We start from the raw sequence: 19,728 nt of genomic DNA, 5'->3' as shown, positions 1-19,728 counted from the left end.
GCATGGATCTATGCATGTTATGAAACATGGTAAATTAATTACAAATGTTTAAATTAATTATAATTTTACCTCTGTTTATTTGCAGGTACATCATGAGAAGGAACCAAATAAAGTGGTTTGGATCATTCCTGTAGCTCTTGTGTTTATTTCTGTTGCTTGGTGTCCCATAATGTTCAAATTTCTCATGGAACCAGCCACAGATCAACAACGCCAGACTCGTTTTGATGGCACTATGTCAACACCGACAGTGGAATTAAGTGCAGCATCTGAAAACTCTCTTCCACAAGGGAATGCAGTTGTCAGTGAAAAATCAGCACGTGGGAAAGCAGCTATCATCGCTAGCTTGTGGAAACTTGTTATGATTCCATTTGTGGCTGCTTTATTTTGTAAGATCTATGACCGAGCTGATTTAAAAAAGTTAAAAAAAGGATTTGATGACTTTAACACTGATCATTATGCATTTCCTCATTTTATGGCTCAAATATTCACAAGCTTCATTGGTTATTTGTTAGGCATACTTGCCTGTTCCATGTGCATGCAAAGATTAGCATTTGCCCTTCCAATTCTTTTGGCAACGCCCATATCAATTGCCCTAGCATTGATACCGATTAAAAATGTTGTACTTCCTTTTGAATTCGGCAAACCTGACGATCCTTTTGTTTATGCCATTGGTATTCCATTGTTGTTGGCACAGTTTCTTTCTGGAAGTTATTATGTGTTTAAGGAGCAGGGCTTCATCATGGCTAAGGAGTCAAGCTTGTTTTGGATGCCGACATATAGTGGTAGGAATATAAACAAATAATGAAGATAATGATATTAAGTTAATTTTCAATCAAGTCTATCATGACTAACTATATATTAATTCTTAATGCCAATTTCGTAGCTCTGTTGCAAAAGCTTGCAGCAAAGTGTGGCTGCTTTGATCTTCATTTCAGAGTTGTCTTTTTAAAATTATCCTCGCAGAATTATACCTATTGGCATTCATATAGTGTCCAACTTGTACACAGGATGTAATTAAATCCTGTATATTAGGATCTTATAGATTGTTAAATATTAGAATCCTCATTTAACTCATGAATGCGCGCATCCACAATGAACCAGTTATAGCAATGGTGTGGTTTTCACTTGTTTGGTGGGTTGTTAACTTTCAGGCATGCGCAGTGAATGCATGCATGAGTGACCGTAATGTTGCAGAATTTCACTCGGGCTGGTCGAAATTAGCGAATTTTGCGTTTCTGGAAGGGAAACACACCTCTTGGAAACTGTGCATCGAAAGAGGAACTTCTAAGGGATACTCGACAGTTTCAACAGCGGAAATCAAGCGCTAATGGCAAAGAAATTTTTGTTCGATTTGTGGTTTTATTAGCCTAATAAGAGGGCGAATCTCAAATAAACTTTTAATCCGCTGGGTTCCTTAGTGATGTTCCAGTGTTTCTAGGAATACAACACACAAATAATTACAGGTTTGATTGTGAATTTGTACTAAAATACTATTATAAATTAATAGCCGATTTTTCGTATTCCAAACAATTTTTGCAAAATGTTTGAAAAACGTGCTTGGATAAGTTCGCTTCAGAATTGACATCAACTTTAATTTATCTCTTGCAAGTCGTCTCGTGGTGAAAATTATACACTTTTGCTTCCTAGGCATATAAAAAGACCTATCTGTTTTTCTCTTTTTATTGATGAAATGTGGCAACTGGGCGTAATGTAAACAAACACATGTCCTCAGAACTAGCAGATGAAATTCGACCAAATAGAAGCCGCAATAAATTTCATTCGGGGTCCAGTGTGAGCAATAAGATCGATTCAACAGAACAAATGTAAAAACGGAAAATTTGCTGATGCATAGCGACAACATAAAGCCAAAATAGCAACTTTAGCAAGATTGAAAGCTTCTTCTGATATAAAACCTGACAGAAGCTGTCATTTGAACATACAAAGGAATATTACCATGCTGAAAACAGGAAGATTTAGGTCATGTGCTAGGTAACCAAAGTCGTTCACATGTATCAAGTTTCATATGGCAAAAACACAACACAAGGAAAAAAAATTACGGAGGTTCTTGGAAGAAAAACTGGACGCTTTTTTGTCGATTGGCAACCACGCAAAATCGCCAAAAGAACGCACACGTCCACCTTTGCGTTGCATCGCATATTGGAAGGAATCAGGGTGTGTGTGTAATTTAATTGTTTAATGGTGTCCACGAATCCTTGTAGCGTAGTTTGATGCGAGTACTGCTTAACGGTTACCACTATTCACTTCTGCATTCACAAGTTGGCTCACAGGGGTCTTTGATATATGTCTAGTTAGTTTCCTATTCATCATCGTCATCATCATCATCATCATCATTATCATCGTCATCATCCTCATCATTGTCATTACCATCATCGATCCCTGTAATAATAAAAATAATAGTAATAATAATAATAATAATAATAATAATCTTAAAAGAAATGATTTAGAAATACATGAAACAAGAAATATGAGTGATAGGAACCGATGTTTCGGTGCATCTTGCGCCATTATCAAGGTTACAAACCGCTTTTTTATTATTAATTATGTAACCTTGGTAATGGCGCAAGATGCACCGAAACGTCGGTTCCTATCACTCATATTTCTTGTTTCAATAATAATAATTATAATAGTAATTAGTAATAATAATAATAATAATAATAATGCTATGTACAGTACCATGTGTTGCTTAGGGTGTAAACTAAAGATCTCCATTCTGGTCAACAAACTGGCTTCTCATTGTAATTTATGATCCTGATTCTGTAGAATTCCATTTAAGAATCCTTCAAAATCATATAGGACCCTGGGAAAACTTAATAACCTTTTAACCCATAATATTAAAGAACAAATTCTCCCGTCTTGTCCCCATACTTTTCTTATAAAAGTATGTACTGGGGAGATGTTACAAATTAATAATATCAAGAATTTCACCTTGGGTGATCATATCCTTAATTCTCATGTCTTCAGGGGTTGAATAAGCATTGATATCACAAGGAGAAATTTGATGCTGATCACTGTTAGAGCTTAAAGGGTTAAATATGTAAGGTATATTTGTTTAATATGTAGTTGTGGTGTAACTAAGTGTTTCAAACAACTGGATCATTATTACATCAGATTCATGAATCTGTTCTGTACTTGAATATTATTATAGCCAGGTGTTGCATTTAGTAGATGGTCCCCCCCTTGACTATGCTCGTTACGCATCAATATATGGCAATTGAAGGGGTGCGTGGAATAAGGCCCTAAGTGACTTTTGATGTAAAGCCAAATTCTCCTTTTGTTTCACAAGCAAATAATAATAATAATATTAATAATAATAAAAGTCTTTATTTCCTCACAAGATAAAAAATGCATATCTCATGTCACAATAGTTGAGTAAAAAGTACATACAACTAAGTTATTTACAATTAAAATACGCTCACATAGCTAAATTGTACTTAAAAATTAGGCGATTAACGTAAGAGTTCTTGAATCTATCTGTATTAACTTTCGGATACTGACTTGTTTGATTCCTTAAATTGTAAGTCGATACTTTCTTCTTGGGTAATAGTCCCCTTAGAGGGTGTTGGAAGTGTTTATCAGAAGTCACTGAGGGCTTTTTTCCAGGCACCCCTTCAATTAATATTGAGGTTACTATGAATAACATTATTATCATTCTCTCTAGGTGTGCTCTTAGAGCAGCATCTTCTATTGAATCGACGCAATGAAATCACGGACGAATATCAAATAAAATACAGAGAAGTTGTAAACAATTCCTGTATTTACATTTGCACCACCATGTACCATGAAGTTGAACAAGAGATGGAACAACTGCTCAACTCTCTGCATGACATTGACTGTGCGAGAGCCAAGTCCAGACGGCAAATTGAGTCACACATATTCTTTGACGGAGCAATCAAGGGAGACGTTTTGAATAACTACGTCTTGCAGTTGATCTCTTTGATACCAAAGGCACTAAAAGTGACCATTGTTGGATGCATGAAGCTGAAAACACCCTATGGAATGCAAATGCGATGGAGACTTCCAGGTGGCATGCTTTTCCACATCCATTTAAAAGACAATTTAAAGGTGGGCTTTAATGCTAATTCATTATTTTATTATCTACATTGTTAAATACTGTTTACCCAAAGGCATTAGAATTTATAGAGAAAATGGCCTTTGCATACTACACACTAGTGCCCTTATATACATATGCATTCATTTGTGTATTAGTTTTGGCGGCTGAAATTATCTAAAATTAGTTCTGAGTTTTTTTCACATGAACTGATAATTATTAACAATTTGTGGCCAATAGCTCCCACGAGTCTCCTGTAGCTCAGTGGTAGAGCATCCGAACTATTAATCAGAAGGTCTTAGGTCCGACTCCTGATAGGAGCACTCGGATTTTTTTCCGAGTATGCCTGGTCATTTACTGATTAATACATCCTCATTTATTCACCAGGCCATCACATTATTTCAATTGCACATACAGTATGCCACACATTTACATTCCAATCCTAGCAGATGCAGGATGTTTGTCCCATGAACCTAGTTTAATGGCCTTAGCTCCCACAAGTCTCCTGCATCTCAGTGGTAGTGCATCTGAACTATTAATCAGAAGGTCTTAGGTTCGACTCCTGATAGGAGCACTTGGACTTTTTTCCGATTATGCCTGTGTCAATTACTGATTAATACATCCTTCGTAATTTATAGACTAGTTTTCATCGCAGTTTGACATGTTTCAGATGAAACCTTATCCATTGTCAGTTGCTCACAATATAATATTATTATTATATTGTAAGCAACTGACAGTGGATGAGGTTTCATCTGAAACATGTTTTGCCATAATTTGTGGTTCCTCAGAACAGCACAAACAATACATGTATATGTTGCCTAGTACTGCTACTACACTTAAGTAATAAATTATTGTATCATTTGTTAACTGTATCGTAACCACTGTGTAGAAAGTTAGAAATTAAAGTATTTAGCCCCCACTGGGTATATTTAACTGCTGGCTTTACGAAAAGGGGGCGGCTTTACGAAAAGGGGGCCTTACTTGGGAGGGGCATACATAAGGGTGTGTGTGTGCGTGTGGAGTGGGGGGGGGGGAGTCAAGGGAATCACATTTAAGGCTTTGACTACCTGTTTCTCTGAGTTTCAAAGCATTCTTTTTATGTTTTTTTAATAACTCAATTTAGAGGATGAGACTTACATGTGTTGGAGAGGACGGAGGGTGGGGTGGCTTATTGAACTTTTATGATACATGCTTGCGTTTTAATATCCATGGAACCCATTGTCCAATGGATACACATGAAAGAGAGACATTACAACTACACCTTGAACCATGTGGCTCACTAAGGCTGGGGATTATTGTGGAATCTTTTTGAATAATTAACAAATACTTGTTAGTAGTATATTATTTTATAAAGATTAAAAACTTTGCAATTTATGGTCAATATTAATTTAGTTAATAATCATACTAGTAAATAAATCAGTAACCAGTGTGCCACAAATGTCTTACTAAATTGTGAAAACACTAAGCAGCATGGATTCCTTAATATTTCCCCAAGTTACTCAGAATTTCAGGACCATTCACTGAATTTTCATTTGTGAAAATCAGGTAAAGAACAAGAAGCGCTGGAGTCAAGTAATGTACATGTCCTATGTACTGGATTTTAAAGAGAAGCTGATGGAGGGTATGTGAATAAATATTAATTGTTTTACAGTGAACACTCAATGAAATGTTTAGATATTTCATAAGAGTCTAATTTGGACTGCAAATATTTATCTTGTATTTGAATTTTCACTTTGAGAGTATCCTAGTTCCCAACTCTTCTGGATTGAGAGGTCTAATAGTTTTTAAAATAAAATTTATTTTTTCTGTTTGGTTGCTCATTGTGTATTTTGACTTGTAAGTCGTAGATCTCAGAAATATTAATACCTGGAGCCAAAAACCCAATGACCCAGAATGTAGCCTGAAGTAGGCAACATCTTCTCTGCAACCCTAAAAAGGTCCTCTCAAAGTCTCTCCACCCTACAATTCAAACCAGAGAAAGGTCTCCTCACCTCCCTGCTGCTAACATACTATACAAATGTAGTCTAGTAAATCCCCCCCCCCCCCCCCCATTTTTGGCCTTGAGATACATTTCGTAAGCCCTCTCTCTTCTAATACTGACCTGGGTTATCACTTTGTTTTTTACAGTGACAGATGAGAACACATACATCTTGACAACAGATGCAGATGTGAAATTCACTCATGAATCAGTGGAAGCATTACTTGATCTGATGGCCAGAGATCCCACTGTGGGCGCAGTTTGTGCGAGAACTCACCCATTAGGGGTTGGGCCCTTAGTGTGGTACCAGATCTTTGATTATGCAATTGGGCATTGGTTCCAAAAGGTACATATTTAAGCCTATTTCGATTTCTACCTTTTTCTGCTAGGTTTACATGTATTTGAAAGTGTTGTTAGGGAACTACGACAACGGTGACGGAAATGGAAACAGCTGTTCTCCCAGCTGAACCTGTTTAGAAAGCAAAAAACTACTAACTGTATAGTTTGTAGAGACCTAAGAGGATGATGAGGAGTGAAGTGTCCAAATTTACTTACCATTTTTAGGTGGCTAATCATGTCCTTGGCTCCGTGCTGTGTTCACCTGGTTGCTTCAGTGTTTACAGAGCTACTGCCCTGAGGGATGTGCTTCCAATTTATTCCACCAAAGTTGACAGCTCGTTCGACTTTCTCACCAAAGACATGGGTAAGTCAGGATCTAACCAACATGCGCTGCAGGGATGGATTTAGGAAGGATCCGAGGGGGGCACGGCTTCCCCCTTTTTCTTGTATTTTTAAAACAACCGTCTTTTGATTGGTATATTGCACTCAATCGCTTTTTTTTTTTTTTTTTTTTTTTAACCTTTTTAAGTCTGTTTTCCGAGCCTTAACTTTTGGTCACAAATGCTCCTAGAATATTGCTGTAAAGCAGAATCTTCACTCATTTTCAGGAGTGTCGCTACTTTCGGGGGGTCGTTACTTCCGGAATTTTACGGCAGGGAAGTACTGACATTTCTTGTATCATATCAAATCATTATCAATGCCAAATTAAATAAAGTTAATTTGTCCAGATAAATTTTGAAATTTGAGGCTAAAATTGCCACTAATATCCTTTTGAACGGAGCCTTTGATTAGATGATAAACTGTTTGTTCAGGTGAGGATCGCTGGATGTGTACCCTAATGGTCCAGGCAGGGTGGCGACTGGAATACTGTGCAGCTGCAGAGGACAGTACCTACTGCCCAGACAATTTTGATGAATTCTTTAAACAGAGGCGTCGCTGGATTCCGTCCACTTTAGCCAACCTTATACTTCTGATAAGCGAGTGGAGGATAACTGTCAACAATAATGATTATATTTCATTTGCCTTCATACTCTACCAAGCACTGATGGTGTTTTCAACAGTTATTTGGTATGTCTGAAAGTTGATCAATTGTCTCACAGTAGGTGTCTTTGCATTCTGAACAAAGTTTGTTGGGAGGCACCCAAGTAAAGCTTTATCAGGTTCCTAGTTTTTGAGATGCTTAATATGGAACATGAGTGCAAGTTTTTAAACACCAGAGAGATTTAGATTACGTTTGTGGCAAATGGCAGAAATGACGACGTGACCATAATTATTATCCCTCATTTGTCGCTTGCTGTTTTCAGTTTCTCAGGACTGAGAATTGAGTAGTTGTATGGTAGCATCAAAGACCAGAAATGTTTTGCACTATTCGCATCAATGTACTAATTTTTTCAAGACAACATAAACGCGAATCTGATGTTTGCCGTTTGCCGTTTGCCGTAAACACCATTCTAAATCTCTTTAATATTACATGAGGAGAAAGCTAAAATCTTTTAAAAGTTAGTTTAATAATTATTAAGTGGATGGCTAAAATGTGTCTAAGTTGCGGCTATTTTTTGGCCGTCGCTTCGCTGCGCACAATAAATGCCTTTATTTTTGTATTTATCAACTGCTAAATCGGAGGCTTCCTTGTTAAAAAATCTTCAACCTCCGGAGACAATACTAGTAACATTTGTCTATGTTTTGCAACAGCTTCCACAACGAGAGAAAGAACGTAGGGTTCTGAGCTGTGACCACCGCAGAGTTCGTGCAGCAAGATATAATAGAATATTGACCGAAGCCATTTGAAATTCGTATGCGTATTTGCCTCGTGAATAAAGGCAGAGATTCGCTAATTTGTTTTTGCGGCTCAATTGCAAAATATTTCCCGAAAATATTTCTCACACACCGCTGGGAGCCATGTCAGGCCGACCACCGCAAGCCTGACCTTTATTCACACAATAACAATAACAGCTTCACAAAATATACAAGTATACATGGAAGATCAAAGTAGAACTCGCTAAAAATCAAACAAAATCTTAACTCGTTCAGAAGTGAATTGACCAACTGAAAAACTCTAGGGTGGGTGGGTGGGAAGGTCAAGCAATGGCGGTCAACAAAGAACAACTGCCCGCCTTAGATGTCACATGACCTAAACCCATCCCCAGACCCCCAGCGGTGTGTGAGAAAAACATTGTCCACTTTTTTCGTAGGCTCGATTACCAGCCGCTGTTCGGGAAAATGAGATCACAGACCGGACCCGGGAGACGGCGGAAATCGAGCCTACTTTTTTCGTTTCACTCAGCCAGTGGAAAATCACCCTTCTCACACACCGCTGGAAGCCATGTCAAGCCGACCACCGCAACAGCATAAAGCATAGAGTGAAAAACTAAACGAAATACTATTCGAAAAAAGAAAATGAAAATCCGCAAGGCTTACAGAACGGAACTTAATGTCTAAAGTCAAACAGTCTCGTAAGGACACTAGACAATGCAAAAATCACTTCATAAGGACAAAACAGGTTCTGAGCAGTACGAGCTCAGCCTTATAATTCATGAGGTTTGGTCTTGAATTGTCCTGGTAACCAGAAGCAGGGAATCCAAAGACTCCGCAATATAGTTATTCCGTGCCTTGTCGCCGCGCCATCCGCCCTGCCTCTGGAACAGACGCTCAGGGACGCCCAAAGCTGCTGCAGTTGTAGCGCCTCCAGCTCGCAGACTATGAATTCCGTACAAGGCAGGATCTAGCCCCTCCTTCCGCAGTTCGGCCTTAATCAACTCAGCTGCCCGACTATATGACATAGGATCTCTCCTAAGCTTCACGCCCTTCTTCGTCGACGACACCCACCTGAATAGCCGCGACTTCCTGTCATGATTGCCTGTCTTCAGAAACTTCTCAACCACTGCAACTGGGCAAGGTGATGAATCACTGCAAGCTATGAAAACCCATGGGCCTTGGCGAAACTGATCATTCTTCCTCTGTGTGAGAAATATGGCAAGATCAGAATCCTCAAACTGAAGATTGTCCACAGTAAATCGACTCAGATCATCCCAGCGAAGGAAGCCAAAGAAACCCAAAGCGAACAAAGCAGCCACCTGGATATCAGACAAAGGACCTTGCTCGAGGCGACGGATAGCACTCTTAACATGGCTGACTTCCAAAGGTCTCCTGCGACTCAGGGGGCCTCGCAAGCATCCTTCTTGCGGCCTCCGCCACCTGCTGCACGAGAGGATGGTCACTCAGCTGCTGATAGCCGCTCTTCTTGTGGACCCAGCTGGCTCCATAGATAGCAGAGTTAACACAGGAAACTGATCGGTCCTGCTGAATAAGGTGTACCAAATACAAGGAAAACACTGTAGGATCTGCTGGTAGGGGAGTGGCCTCACACTGGACAGCCCATGTTCGCCACGCTTCATAAGCACGGGCATAAGTGCTCACTGTCTTATGTGCTCTGTCCTAGATCAGGATCGCTGGTAGAGACTTCGCGAGATGCTTTAGCCTAGGGTGAGTCATAGTTTCCCCACGTAACCAGTCAGATAAGTAAGCACCCTCTGGGGCAGGGCTAGAAACTGAAAGAGAAATGTACTGAGTAAAACACCACGTACATTAACACCTCCATAACACTAATTAAAACATGCCCAAACAGCAAGACTAATAAGGCTTACAAACTAGCCAACATATGCACACTGGCAACCAACACTAGAATGATGTACCCCTTTGGCCAACACGGCCAAGGCTACTTTGCCAAAACAGCAAACAAAGCGTTCAAAAACCGTACGCACATCCACATTTAGATACAGCGAGCACACACCGATAACCAGCGCTAGCGGTACCCCTTAGGCCAACACAGCTGGGGTCTACTTTGCCACAATGGCAATAAACCGCTAGTCACAGTAGTGTTCAAACGTAGTTGCTGTCAATCCACAGCGTAGTCATAAAAGCCTGCTGCCTTGTCAAAACAACAAATGACCAGTTATGAGCCACACAATCTATCCAGTTCCCATAATGGCAATGTTGGCTGGCTTACAATCACAAGAGCAGAAAACAAGGTCCAAAACAGACTTCATCATAGTAGTTCCACCAAGAGGAATGTCCAGAATGGAGAAGGAAGGAACGCCCGCTGTGAAAATGTCACCAGCTGCGGATCCTGATAGGAAGATCCCTTCGTATGGTTGAATCTGTATGGACTGGCTAATAAAGGACTTCCAGCTCCCACTCTTCTCCACTAGAAGTGCCACCAGCTGGCTGAACGCCACTCAGGAACAATCAAGGTGCCATTCTCCCTTCCTGTTGACATGTCCCTCAACACACGTGGAACCAGGTATGGAGGAGGGAAAAGCCAATTAACTTCATGAGACCAAGAGACTGTAAATGCATCTGCTGCCACACAACCTGGGTTATGTTACCTGCTGCAGTACCTCTCCAACTGCTTCGTCTTCAGGCTAGCAAACCTATCAATGGTGTGGGGACCCCACAAGGCGTCAAGGTAATTAAAGCAAGCTGGGTCTAACATGTAGTCATTTGAATCCTCCAACCTCGACAGCTCGTCTGCTCTCGTATTCTCATCTCTGCTAACCCACTCCACTGTCAAGCGCATGCCAAGTTCCCGGCACAACCTGTAAACCGCCACAGCCTCCATGTGCAGCTCCTTGTTGCGGCTTCCCACTGACAAAACAATTTCCGCATTCTTGTTATCGGTGCGATGGAGCACGTCTTTACCCCTGACTTCATCTGCAAAAGATTCCAGCACATGCCTGATGGCAGCCACCTCTCTGAACGTAGAACTTTTTCCACTTTCTTCACCGGACCAGCTACCCCTGGCTACCTTATCACTCAACTGCACGGCGAAACCCCCCCAGCCTTGCCCACTTGCATCTGAGTAAGTTATAACCTCCACTTTTGGAGTAGGGGGCCATATTGGATAACCACCAGTGTCAAAATTTACCCTCCAAAACTGGACCTCAGCTTGACTCACCTGAGATATCAAGAAACGCCTGTCCCAGTAAGCTTTTTGACATACGTCCCTGTAGAGTGCCCTTGTCCAGAGACGCGCTACAGGGCCCAATGCAAGACCCATCGAAACCAGTGAACCAGTGATGCGTGACAAGTGACATGCTGAAACCACAAATTTCTTAGCTATAGTATCATTCAGCAGTTGTTTCAAAGCATCAACTCTCCTTGGTGGAACCTTGAAGGTTCCAGATCGCAAATCCATTATAAAGCCCAGGAGTTCACCACATTGTACTGGGTCCCACTGACTCTTCTCTTCGTTGGCAACGAAGCCACTCAACCAAACGTCCCTCCTAACTTCAGCTGACAACCTGACTGCCTCACCTCGGTCCCGGTCTGCACCCGCTCCATCATCGAGATATGTAAACAATCTAAAACCTTTGCCCCTCCAGTGTTTCACGAGTGCCCTCTGAATCTTGATGAAGAGGTAAGGACCAGTTGATAAGCCAAACGGAAGGACCGTGAATTTAAAAAACCGTAGCTGCCCCTTGTAGAATAAGGAAAATCCGAGGTATTTACAATGTGGAGGAAACATTTCGATGTGATGATAGCCACTCTTCTAATCAAATTTAAAAAACCAATCATCTTTATGAAATAAGTCTGCTGCTGTGCGAATGTCATCGTACTTAAATTTGAATGACCTCAGGTACTGGTTGACATAACGCAAGTCCATGATTAGGCGGCATTTTTGTGCAGAGTTCCTCACGACACCCAGTGGGTTGCATACTGCCAAGTCCTCACTTTTTACCTCCACTACAGCGCCAGACAGCAGTAACTTTGAAATCTCAGTGCAAACAAAAACATTATCTTCAACAGCACTAGGATGGTTCCTGAAAAAGGCTTCCTGAAGAAGGAAAATAAACGGTAAGCTATAACCTTCTTGAAGGACACGCAGCACCCACCTACTAGCCCCAATGTTCTGCCAAAATGAAATATTCTCCCTCAATCTGCCTTTCACAACCGTGGGACAAGCAAAATCAACATTCTCGAACTCAAGATATCCATTATGTACACTCTCTTCTAGTGGGAAGTTCACGGCATCACTGTTGACTTCCAGATGATTGCCCATTGTTCTGGCCCCATCCAGGACCTCCGCTTGCGACTGATGCACGGCAATCCTGGGCGTAATGGCCGTTTCGACCGCAGCGAAAACACAACTGCATGGGGTCACGTGCCATATTGGACGACATATTTCCCGCCATTCGGAAGTTGTGGCTTTTTTCAACCAACACACGTTTCGGCCCATCAGTTCCTCGTTGTGGGGGCGACTTCTTCGTTTTCCACTTCGCTGCAGCTGCCTTTCGTTTCTCCTCCCTGAGTTGCTTGCTTTCTTTGATGGCTTTTTCTATCCGCTTCTCGTCGCCAGAATCGCTAGCAAGCGGCTCGGCCGCATAACATTCCACCGTGTCCCACCCATACTTATCGGCAATGCAAATGTGCTTATTCCGTTCTAAAAGAAGTTTCTCACCTTCCTCGAGGAGCTCGGTCCTGGACTCATCATCACTCGTATTCTTAGCCCTGTCGATTTTATCTAAGACGTCGCGATTAAGTTTGTACTGCTTCTTGTTTCCCTCGAAACGAAACTCCGGCTCCGGATCGCTCAGTTTGCCATGTTCTCGAAGCTTCGCATCATCATGCTCGTTCTTCCGCTTCTTTAACTCTTTGGAATACAGTTTCTGCTGCTGCAGCAGCTCCTTTGCCCAACTTGGCGGTTCTTCGGCTCGGTTTGGAGGTTCCTCACGCTACGGGCTTTCGTGCCTTGATCCCTGACTTGATTGACTATGACCTCGCTGACTAGGGCTTTTGTTGTATGGCTCAAGTCGCCTAACCGCCCGAGAACTCCTTTTCGAACGTCTAGTTTCCTTCGACATGCTTTACTAACGATTTGTGACTAACTATTCATAAGAAATGCAAATATTTTCTCACACTTTCGCAAAAAAGGTCAAGCAATGGCGGTCAACAAAAAACAACTGCCCGCCTTACATGTCAGATGACCTAAACCCATCCCCAGGCCCCCAGCGGTGTGTGAGAAAAACATTTTCCACTTTTTTCATTTCACTCAGCCAGTGGAAAATCACCCTTCTTAAACAGCTAAGGTAATTTTTTTTCAATACATGTTTGGCTTTATTTCTTGAAATACCGAGTCCACAACGTTAACTTCCTACTTGCTTACTATGTCCGCCATCCCTAATGTGACGTTGAAGCAGTGACAAAAGGTGGAAGGAACTATCCCTTCTGTATAGTGTGGGTCCATGTTCCTTGTTACAGTTAATTTTTTGACCCAATACATTACTTGCAGTTTCAGTAGATAAGTGTGTTTCTCTTCAACCGCAAAATCACTGTTTGGTCAAACAAACAAGGCTTTGAGAAATAACCTGCCAAAATGTCTTCATGTTACAACTTCTCCCAACCACCTTTATAAGCAGTAGATGAAAAACAGGGATGAGAATGGGTACTTTGATATTTAGGCTTACATAGCTCATTTGTACTGTAAATGTAGAGCTTGTTGTTCAACTGTTTTTTTTTTTAATTTTTTAAATTTTATTATTATTATTATTATTATTATTATTATTATTATTATTATTATTCTTATTCTTATTATTATTATTATTATTATTGTTATTATCATTATTATTATTATTATTATTATTATTATTATTATTATTATTATTATTATTATTATTATTATTATTATTATTATTATTATTATTATTATTATTATTATAAAGGCAGTGTAAACTTCTGGATGCCCAGAACCTAAGCAAACAATGGTTGGACGGCAAACCGTTGCCAACCTCGCAAAGACTAAAACGTAACAACTAATCACTAACTTCTAATAAAACCCCTAAATCCTAATGTTCACTTAGAAAAATCATATACACTGAAGCTCTAAAAATGAATCAAATTATAAAACCATAAAATTACTTTTGGACTAACGTAATATTTAAAACACAAGCAGCAGTGCGCCTCATAGTTTTAAATCCCGATAAGACACGTGCTGCGAGTTTTTTGAACGGCTTCAAAAAACACTCCTGGAAAAGCGTGTGTCAAGAGAGTTCATAACATCGATGCTTTTGTGAACGTTGGAAATAAGCATACAAGAAAAACATTAAACACCGCATACTAAAAAGGAGGAAGTTTTATCGGGTTTTAAAACCACTCTACGTGATGTTTTATCGACCATTTGATAGGCCAATGAGCTTATGAATTATTAATGAGGTTTTGAAATGCTTTGAAAACGTCTAACAGAAAATCCAAACTTCTAATGTTTTCTTAAAATGATCCTACACAATAAGGCGTCAAAATGGATTCATGGTATAAAAATCTTCAGATATATGGCCTGTTCGCTTTGTAACGTAGCTGTCATTTTTTTGCAGTCCTTCAACAGTGATACTTATCATGGCTAGTGGTTTGTCGTATTCCGATTTCATAATTAAGAGCAATGCCGTTCTACTTGTGCTTCTGTCTTTAATCACAATTGGTTTTGCTTTAATCTGCCTGTACACGAGCCAAGAATTCCAGCTGAAAGTTGCAAAATTGCTGACAATCATTTTTGCACTACTGATGGCCTTTGTAGCAGTGGGTGTCGCCGCGCAGGCTGGGGATGATCTATACAAGCGAGCCCACCCCCCAACTCCTAGCCCCCGTCCCACAACTCATACACTACCGTGGACACCCGAACCCACTTCACCACACACATCACCCACACAAAAGTTTCTGCTAGAAGCTGAGACTCCTTCAGCGCCGACTGCAGTATCCACTAAAGAGCCTCCTGTAGTAACCACTACAGCCTCCGTACCACTGGAAGATAGACTGCCAGCTGCTGTGAGCTCGTTGTATCTGCTCGGTTTGATGGGGATCTACTTTTTGGCAGCCATTTTACACCCCACAGAAGCTGCGTGTCTGGGTCATGGTTTATGGTACCTGTTGTGCCTTCCATCTGGGTATCTATTGCTTGTAGTGTACTCGATTTGTAACATGACGGATCGATCATGGGGTAAGGAGAATATTGGAACTTGTTAATCAGTTTTGATAATTTCATGAATAAGTGAATGGTCATTGCAGTTATATACACAACTTAAGCAGTTGTGAAAAGAAAGCCTGAAAAAAATTCAGGCTTGAACGGGATTCGAACCCATGACCTCTGGGATACTTGTTTTCAGGCTTTCTTTACGCAACTGCTTAAGTTGCGTATATACCCGCGATGATCATTCGCTTATTCATTCTTTCTTCCACAGTTCAAATGGATGAATTCTCAGATATTCACTTTCATGTAATAAGTTCATCTTTTTAATTTTTTTAACTTCTTTATAGTCAAAAGTTTCTTTTGACATTTTTTTCCATAGGTACAAGGGAAGCAAAAACCAAGAAAGAGAATGATGTCCCTTGGTATAAGATCCTCTGGGAAAAAATTAAGTATATTTGTACGTGCTGTACGTGCTGTAGACCTGAGCCCGCACCTGAGCCGCCAGCGGTCAACGTTGTGGATGGACGTCCAACTGACTCGGCCCCTTCCACCTCTACAGAGGTGAGAACTGCCGTTGCCCCGGATAATTCAGCATAAGTGATGTCAAAAAAGTCGAAATGTCTTCATTCTCAGAAAATCTCCTGGACTCAGTCATGTATTTTATTTCTGCACAAAGAAAACATACATCTGCTAAAAATAAAATTCCAAGTATTTTCATTTCTCTCGAGTCAATGTTATAGTGTTGAAAAGTAGGCGTATCCAATATTTCGAATGGACCAATGTAGACGACCCTAACAGTGAAAATATCTTTATCCTAGAGTATCCTTTAGTTCATTTGAAGGGTGTTAAATACGAATGAATCACTTAGTTTGTCATAGTACAAAATATTAACGGCAGACTGATCCCAACGGCGGAGGTGACGAGCTTGAGAGAACAAACAACAAAAGCTAGAATAACGGATCGTTACAAAGAAGATTTACAATATAAGATGCGCATTTTATATTTTAAATCTTCTTTGTAACGATCCTTTTATGTTTCTCACTTTTCTTTTTCGTTCAGCCCCCGAGGAAGGTTTGTATTGCAAACCGAAATATCGGGCCAAAAAATTTTTTTTTAAAAAAACAAATATATTTCAGTTATTCTAGCTTTTGTTGTTTGTTCTCTCAAGCTCGTCACCTCCGCCGTTGGGATCAGTCTGCCGTTAATATTTTGTATTTGAGATAATTTGCTGATCCAGGTCTACAAGTGATCCGGCACCACTCATTGGTTTGTCGCTGTGGAATTGCAGATTTTATTGTATTTTTGTCATAGTAGAAACTCCGCCTCGTCCCCAGTCTCCCTTAACGCGCGGTCGAACGTGACGTCACCTGTAGAGCTGATCGGCAAGACGCTCCCAGGACGCCTTGGGCCATGGAGCTCGGCCCCAACCCTCAGACAGGCAGCTCGGCACGCTCGATAAGCACGATTAGACCTGGGAATGAGGCTGCCAGAAACTCATAGCATACAGCTATTTGTTGGATTTAAGGCCTCTATCTTATCGTTGGGTAGTATGGGTAGTTGCAAATGTTTTGCATTTGGGCTGTAATTTGACAGTTGTCAGTGCCATAGGATGGGTCAAAAAATACCAGAGAATTGTGAAAGCTTGTGTTACAGACCTTTTGATCATGCCAGTTGAAAAAACTCTTAAAATACTGATTTACCGAATACAACCGGTTTTTTATCTTATCGCCTGTTAAATATTTTTTGTTTTTCTGCAGGAAAATTCCTCTTCTGATGTGCAACCTTCTGAAGACGAAGCCCCCACACAACTTCCTGAGGATGAAGCACCCACTGAGGAGAGTGCTCCGCCTCCGTCAGCTGCTGGTGCTGGTGCCGGTGCTGCTGCTGTCAGCGTTAAACTCTTGGATGAGGCACCGCCCAAGTCGGCTTTGAAGCTACCACTGGCTCGAAGACTTTCTCGCGGTTAGCGCGCTCTGGAAATGCACATTTAACACTAATACTCATGCAAATAGGCCATTTCCGAGTTGTTTTGAACTCATCACAAAAGCGAGGCTACGTGGAAAGCTTTTCATGTGAAATTCAATTTTCTGTGCAGATGAATGAAAACTAATTTGACTGATAATGAGGTTCAAATCAACTCGGGTATGGCCTGTGTATTTCCCGTGTAGCCTACAAAGTGAAAGCCTGGATCACCTCTAAAAGTGTGTTTATCCGACTTATATTATGAGTGAATCACATTTGAGCTCAGCTGATCACGAAAGCACGTTGAACTTTTTTGTTTAAAATGTTGCGTTTGTTTTTCCGTTTATGAATTTCACTGCTGTTGGCATTTCATAAGCGAATAGAAATTTGTAAAAGAAAGATAATAGAAACCTTTAGAAAATTAAAACCATATGGGTGCACTTCACTTTCAGTTAAATTTAAAACCTGTGGACCAAACTTTCATAATTTAAAATCGGTGAAGACTCAAACCATCAATCGGTCAGGCAGTTAGCCTGTGAACAGCTACCCATTCTTATCAGTCAGTCAGTCAGTCAGTCAGTCAGTCAGTCAGTCAGTCAGTCAAGTCAGTCAGTCAGTCAAGTCGGTCGGTCGGTCGGTCGGTCGGTCGGTCGGTCGGTCGGTCAGTCAGTCAGTCAGTCAGTCAAGTCAGTCAATAGGTCGATCAGTCAGTTAATAAATCAATCAGTTGATCTACAAATAAATGGACCCTGAATCAATCAATCCCTCAATGGGTCAATGAATTTTAATTTCGAAATGGACCGTGTAACAAGCGTGAATTATTGGTTAGTGAATATCATAGAAAGGCTGTACTCGGCTCTCGGAGGCTCACGTATCTGTATACATGTACATTAGGAAAACTTTCAATCCTGCTCACGAGCGTACAACTCCTTTCAAGTTCTTATTTACAATGTCCAAATATCAACAAGATTTCAACCTTTCTTTTTTAACTGGTATTTTCATCAACCGTAAAGTATATCTTTCGTTAGTCACGTAGTTGCTAGTTTGAATCGTTATGGCCATATCACTTCCCTTGCTTTCTCTTTCATAATTCACCAACAGATGGCCTGAGAGAGGACAGCGGCCGTTACACAAAATGGCGTTACCCTGGTGACAAGAAGGTTACATTCGCTCCCAAGCTCCCTCGAATGCATCCTGAAACTCCTGTTGAAGACTGGCTCCAAGGAGAATTTCTGGTAAGGGCTTACATGGAGTACATTCGGTGGCAGCAGGACGCCATTTTGAAGATTTTTGTTATTTGCAATTTGTGGTCACAAAGTATGAGTTGACGCTTTCGTTTACTCTCTCATGATCTTGTTCAGCTCTTCTTGTTATGCTCGGAACGAGGCATATCCAATTTGTTGAGTCTCGTCTTTGAAAGGTGAAACAGTAAAGAAAGTTACTTGTGTACCCCTGCCTTGATGATGCCAATTGATACAACTTTTACTAGTGCCTGACTTGAAACTCAAAGAAGTTCTCTTTTACTACCAAAGGACTCATTTCTGTTGCCAAGTTAAAGGAATTTTCTTCGAGCAGTGGTTTGTTTTTTATGTCCTGAACTCGCTGTTGAATTGATAATGGATAATGTCTGTGCCCGGCTTTCATGCCCAGCTGGTGTGAATCGTATTGTTCACTCGTTCGAACGCAAGTTGTGTTTCTATATGATCAATACTCAGATCGGAAAGGATCTCGAACGCTCTCAAAAGTCATCTATTCTTCCTGTATTGTTCTTAGACATGGGAATTGGTCGAATATGAATGGGATGAGTTTCGATTGCGCGATGTTTCCATGTGATCTCACGGTGATCTGGGTGATCACAGTTTATCGAAGTCGATAGTCTGTCTGTTGTGTTCGTCTGCAATCGCCGCCACAGGATCGCAGACGATGGCAAGCGATCGTAAGCGATCACAGAAGTGTTGTTTCGATATAATCGCGGAATTTTTGCCTTTTTGTGATCGTTTTGCGATCATAGAGAAATTAAACATTCGTCAGAAACACAAAAGCAAAGGTCTCAAAGAAATTCCGGGGTTAAATAACCAAAGTAATGTCCAGAGTAGTGAAGGAATGGAAACTGCTTCCTGTTCGTATTAATAGGAATAGTGATTAAAGTTGTTGATGCTTAACAATAATTTTTATTCTGTTTTGATAGCAACTGTACTTGGGCAACTTCAAAGACAATGGCTATGACAATGTTAGCTTCATTGCTGGCATGACAGATCGGGTATGTGTTTACAGTAAAATTTAGCGTCCTATTAGAGTTAATGTTTTCTTCTCTTTCTATTTTCCAGCGCCTTTTCTATCGTCTTTGCTGCTTATGTACTATTCCGAGCACACCATTATGTTAGTAAGGCATTAGCCATGGGAACAATTGTGGTGTTTTATACC

General features: G+C 40.7%; 1 protein-coding gene and 1 pseudogene across 2 annotated transcripts in view; one reads left to right on the top strand and one right to left on the bottom strand.

The window, feature by feature from the left end:
- Nucleotides 1–19,728, top strand: part of LOC146469877 (uncharacterized) — a 30,735-nt gene that overhangs the window by 5,404 nt on the left and 5,603 nt on the right. The window contains exons 3-13 of one of the 2 annotated variants that reach the window (XM_085122723.1): nt 86–782; nt 3,680–4,083; nt 5,615–5,690; nt 6,197–6,393; nt 6,612–6,750; nt 7,199–7,454; nt 14,753–15,372; nt 15,722–15,903; nt 17,100–17,304; nt 18,406–18,539; nt 19,493–19,564. In XM_085122723.1, the coding sequence (XP_084978849.1) occupies nt 86–782; nt 3,680–4,083; nt 5,615–5,690; nt 6,197–6,393; nt 6,612–6,750; nt 7,199–7,454; nt 14,753–15,372; nt 15,722–15,903; nt 17,100–17,304; nt 18,406–18,539; nt 19,493–19,564 (2,982 nt within the window). The remainder of the gene's footprint in view (nt 1–85; nt 783–3,679; nt 4,084–5,614; nt 5,691–6,196; nt 6,394–6,611; nt 6,751–7,198; nt 7,455–14,752; nt 15,373–15,721; nt 15,904–17,099; nt 17,305–18,405; nt 18,540–19,492; nt 19,565–19,728) is intronic. The other variant, XM_085122724.1, reaches the window with a different exon arrangement.
- Nucleotides 10,355–12,621, bottom strand: LOC146469878 (uncharacterized; annotated as a pseudogene).

The sequence above is a fragment of the Pavona decussata genome, unplaced genomic scaffold, assembly GCF_977016875.1.
Source record: "Pavona decussata unplaced genomic scaffold, jaPavDecu1.1 SCAFFOLD_115, whole genome shotgun sequence".
Taxonomy (NCBI): Eukaryota; Metazoa; Cnidaria; class Anthozoa; order Scleractinia; family Agariciidae; genus Pavona; species Pavona decussata.
The sequence above is the reverse complement of the archived record's forward strand: the minus strand, read 5'-3'. Positions and strand labels throughout refer to the sequence as shown.